Genomic DNA, 3,127 nt, shown 5'->3' on the forward strand with positions numbered 1-3,127 from the left:
CTATGTCAAAATTGAACAGCCCTCTCTAAATAGAAGGGGAGGGATAAGATTTCATTTATCTCCAGTCTACAACAGTCTTTTTAACAGTTCCAAGAAGGCTCCACACCCATTTGCACTACTCAGGTGACCTTGACACAGATAAACTTCCAAGTGGCTTCAATTACTCTCTAAAAAAAATGTAAATGACCAGTTGTCTGCAAGAAATATAAATCTTTCCATTCCCCACCATCCAGTCAGAACTTAAGAAGTTTCTTGGATGAGAAGTGAAACATCTTCAAAGAAAAACAAAGTTCAGTTGCCTCTTGAGAAAGCACCTTTGGGAAAATCACATTATAGTTTAGCATGTTGTGTGAATCAGGCCAATAAATTTAGGACCAACCTTTAATGTTTATAAATGATCATATTAGGATATAAGATAATTATGGTTGTTTTCATTTTCACAGTCAAAATAAAGAACTCAAAAAAACCTAACACAGAATATATTGCATTGCACTTGGTGTTTATTTTCTTATATTTAAAATATGTTAGGAAGATCCACTTCATAAAACATCCTTAAGTTATTAGCTGTCCAAGTAGGGAATGTTAAGCTGTTCATACAGATAAGTTTCAACAGATAGATGACATCTTTCTGCAGATGCTAAACTGTTTTGTAAATATCAGTCCCATGGAATAGATGGTAATTCCATAGATATCGCCAAACCAAGTTTATGCATGAAGATTTTTTTTAAAAAGTCCATTAATATCCATCAAATATGGAAACTTGATTGTAGTTCATTTTGAGGCATCTATTTGTATTCAGCTGTTGAAAGGTAGAAAAAAATGAAAATCAGTTCCATATAATTGTTAAAGTTTTCTCAAAATTTAAAATATAAAACAGAAAAGTACAAGTTAAAATATATAGCAAAAGATGCAATTTTAGTATTTGAATGAGAACAGCATTAAGGAAATCAGGCACAGTTCCATCCACTGAGAAGTTTGTTGACTTTGGTACAACTGTCAACTGAAATGTTGCAGGAACCCTGGCAAAATGTCTATATATAAAGTATTTAAACTGAGAAACAAATTCCTGAATTTAAAAATCAGCATATTTTCAATAGAAAAACAAAAAGTATTGTTTAATTAAAAATCGGCCTGTAATATGTTCATCTGCTCTGAAAAAACTATGATTGTCACCCAATAAACAAGGTTGAAACTTGTAACACAAAGTAATTTCAACCACTTTTGAAAACAGCATGAATTTCCAGACTGTTGTTAAATTATTGCAAAATGTGTAGTTTGAGGTAACTATCTTTTTCCCTTCCCAAAGGTCTTCCAGAGCACTAACATTCAATAAGCAAAAATTATACAGAAACCGGTCTTCTCTCCCTAAAATAAGGTGTGCTTGAATTCCTCAGGATCTACAACCAGTATTAAAACACAAAAGCCCTTCAAGGAAAAGGGTACAAATTTAAACATTAATTACGGCTTTGTGCCTTTATTTTGATACAAAGATTCATAAATGGTTAGTTGCTTATTTAAAAAAAAAAAAAAAGTAAAACAGCAAAATTTAAGCATGTTAATTTTGTGGCCTACTTCTCTTTATACCAGCTTTGAAAAACGCAGGAATCACCGCTTGATCCTTTCATTACCCCAGCCTACGGTTAAAAGGCCAAAGGCAAACGAGCGTTTTGTCATAAAACGCTGCCAGTCAGTACGAGCCCTCTCAGTCAGCATGTCCCCCTCCCGGTCACCATTCTTGGGCTATTGCAGCCGCTTCCTCACCGCTTCATGCGAGTTCTAACTTATTCTGAGTTGCTGCTAGCTGGTCCTGCAGCCGTCGCTTCCGCCATTTGAGGTAATACCTCCGCGCTCTGTTCGCCTGCCATCCCACCACCACTCCCGAAGCGAAGGCTAGCAACACCGCTAGCTTTATAGAGCGATCTGACAGCGGCTCCGAGCTCAGCGCCATTGCTATTCCCTTTCAATCTGGTATGGCGCCCACTAGAGGACAGTCTACTTTTATCTCGTTCTCACGCCGAGTGAAAAAGGAGCTAAGAATGTTCTTGGCGCAGCAACTAGCGGCTTATCCTTGACGCGGACAATTCCTATCGAAATCAGTGAGGTTTCCCTTTGAGTAAGCAAAATTACGGGTATAAATTACGCGTACTATATACACTCAGCAACACATCGCTTTAAATCGGTGTTTTTCAAACTTGGCAACTTAAAAGATGTGTGGACTTCAACTCCCAGAGTTCTCCAATTAACCTGCTAGTTAGGGAATTCTGGGAATTGAAGTCCACATATCTTAATCTTGTTGAGTTTGAAAAGCACTAATTTAAATATAGCATGATTCAGTTTAGCATATTGTAGCTTGAAATGTGAATCCAAATAGTGATTTATAAACCACAATTTGATAAAGGATAGGCATTGTGTTGTTGGTCACCAATGCATGTGCTGTTTGGTGCCAACTGTCTGATCCCTCTTAAATTTTTTTCCAAATAAATATTACCTTACATTAGAAATTAGCCGGCTGCAAAACAAAGTACCAGCCTATAGCCTACTTATTTATGAAAATACTTTCAAACTTATAAAGATTCCTGTGATGATAGAAAAAAATCTGAAAGCTACTTGTCTGGGACTGATTATGGCAGCTATCTTGCAAATAAACAAGTCACAATATATTATATTGCAATTATATTATGAATATGCCCACTATGTACTTTCAAAACCCCAAATATATCCACAATTCAAAACAGTTACTGCCTGGCTCATCATTTTATGTGAATCCAGTATTTGGGAGTTGTCGACAAACCAGAATTTGTTAATCATGGCTTAGCACAATGCCTCAAAGAAGAGGAATTTGAAAATTGATCAAATGGGTTGATTAAGTTTGTTGGAATTTATATCTGAGAAAATATGTCCAAGTTGCATCATTTCATAGCAAGAATGTATTGGTGTAAAAGTTGGTCAACTTTTCTTGATTTCATGAACAAGTTTTTGCAATTTATTTGCAATAATATAGAAGTGGTCTGTTTTGCTTTCTTCCAGAATATCTTTTAGACTCCCCAATGTAACCTATGACTCTATTTTTCTCGGATATTTCCCCCACCAAATCTTAACCCAAACCTACTCTGCTTAACAAGATCAG

At 35.9% G+C, this 3,127-nt stretch overlaps 1 protein-coding gene across 1 annotated transcript; it reads right to left on the reverse strand.

Moving 5' to 3' along the window:
- Nucleotides 1–478: 478 nt before the first annotated feature.
- Nucleotides 479–1,979, reverse strand: MTLN (mitoregulin). Its single transcript, XM_039320887.1, has 2 exons — nucleotides 1,762–1,979; nucleotides 479–799 (listed from the first exon to the last, which is right to left on the reverse strand). Exon 1 carries the CDS (start codon nucleotides 1,946–1,948, stop codon nucleotides 1,766–1,768), a length of 183 nt encoding a protein of 60 aa, XP_039176821.1. The 5' UTR covers nucleotides 1,949–1,979; the 3' UTR covers nucleotides 479–799; nucleotides 1,762–1,765.
- Nucleotides 1,980–3,127: the final 1,148 nt, after the last annotated feature.

The sequence above is a fragment of the Crotalus tigris genome, unplaced genomic scaffold, assembly GCF_016545835.1.
Source record: "Crotalus tigris isolate CLP2741 ecotype Arizona unplaced genomic scaffold, ASM1654583v1 scf7180000023713.2527936, whole genome shotgun sequence".
In the NCBI taxonomy this organism is placed as follows: Eukaryota; Metazoa; Chordata; class Lepidosauria; order Squamata; family Viperidae; genus Crotalus; species Crotalus tigris.